Source organism: Olea europaea, chromosome 5, assembly GCF_002742605.1.
Source record: "Olea europaea var. sylvestris chromosome 5, O_europaea_v1, whole genome shotgun sequence".
NCBI lineage: Eukaryota > Viridiplantae > Streptophyta > Magnoliopsida > Lamiales > Oleaceae > Olea > Olea europaea.
The window spans coordinates 4,588,451-4,589,965 of record NC_036241.1 but is presented as its reverse complement, the minus strand read 5'-3'; the positions used below and the strand labels follow the sequence as shown (position 1 = coordinate 4,589,965).

At 33.3% G+C, this 1,515-nt stretch overlaps 1 protein-coding gene across 1 annotated transcript; it reads left to right on the top strand.

Annotated features, from left to right (window-relative positions):
• Positions 1 to 296: 296 nt before the first annotated feature.
• Positions 297 to 936, top strand: LOC111394934 (auxin-responsive protein SAUR50-like). Its single transcript, XM_023020979.1, has one exon. The coding sequence runs from the start codon at positions 399 to 401 to the stop codon at positions 711 to 713; it is 315 nt and encodes a 104-aa protein (XP_022876747.1). The 5' UTR covers positions 297 to 398; the 3' UTR covers positions 714 to 936.
• Positions 937 to 1,515: the final 579 nt, after the last annotated feature.

The following is a 1,515-nucleotide window of genomic DNA, read 5'->3' as shown; positions in this document are numbered from 1 at the left end:
AAACGTCTAAATTACAAAATTGGAGTTCTATATTAAAACAAAAAGAAAACAAATCATATCAAGAAAAATAAAAAAATTATTTTTGACTTCTAAAGGAACCATGCTGTTCAAATGAAAGGTAACGAGAGTTTGTAAACCCAATGGCTATGGCTCCCACTATGTTTTTGCCCTAAATAAACTTCTCAATAACACTTGTGCCCTATTCTTTGACCCCCAGAGGCCACATGCCATTGTTTCACCAACCCCACCTCCCACCCCACCCCCTAAATTTCCACTTTATATACCCCTTTCGAACCCCCATTCATTCTCACCACATCCTTCAATACTCACTTTCTTTTACTGTAAATCAAAAAAACTTTGATCGTCCATTTATTTTTTCTCAGTTTTCTTCTCCAAAAATGGCTATCAGAAAATCAAGCAAGCTGTCACAAACAACAGTTCTAAAACAGATCGTAAAGCGGTGCTCGAGCTTGGGGAAGAAACAAGGGTACGACGAAGAAGGGCTTCCTCTCGACGTGCCAAAAGGTCACTTTGCAGTGTACGTTGGACACAACAGAACTAGATATATCGTTCCCATATCGTTCTTGACAAGACCTGAATTTCAAATTCTTCTCCAACGTGCAGAAGAAGAATTCGGGTTTTATCATGACATGGGACTTACCATTCCTTGTGAAGAAGATGCTTTTGAGTCTCTTACCTCAATGCTTAGATGAGGATATACATGAAGCTGCTTTTGCTTCTGTATTTTTTAATTAATTTTTGTTTTTATGAAGGATTTTTTTAGGACGTTCACTTGAAGCAGACGAGTTAAATTGGGTTTATATATTTAAAGTTAGAATAGGTTTGATTTTGCATCGTAGTGATGATTCCACGTTGTAAGTCTTAACTTGTATTATGTCCTACGAATTTGCAAATATGAAATAATTTTTGGAAATTTATATATTATCTATTTGTCATATTCTATTTCTTATTAGTACGGAATTAAACAAGAAGTATGATATTGTTCATGTATTAATTAGGGACTTCGATTTTCGAAAAAATAGTTTCATGATTCACTAGTTATTTAGATGCTCGTCAAATCTGAAAAGTTCAAAAACTTAGGTTAAAGAATCAAAGTCACTAAAATTTAATTTGTGATGGACTGTTGAATTACTTGTGTAGTACGCAATAGCCCCCGTTTGGCCCACATTTTGTGGAAATGAAAATGGGTGAAATAATATTTTTTTTTTATGAAAAATAAGTGGTTGAAAAATAATGAAAAATTTTCGATTTACGTATAATATTATTTTATGGAAGATTGTGTGGTTGAAAATAGGAGAAAGAAAAGTAAAATGAAATTGAATGAAAATTAATGGGGACAAACTGGCATGCAATTTGTGTACAAGTTTAAATTGATTATGAACTTTCAGTCCTCTTGTCATTGAGATGGACCCTAACATAAATTACAAAACGAATTTCTGGTTACTTTGTAAGTCCATATTTGAGAGGTGTTAATAGGTACCTTAAGTAAACAAG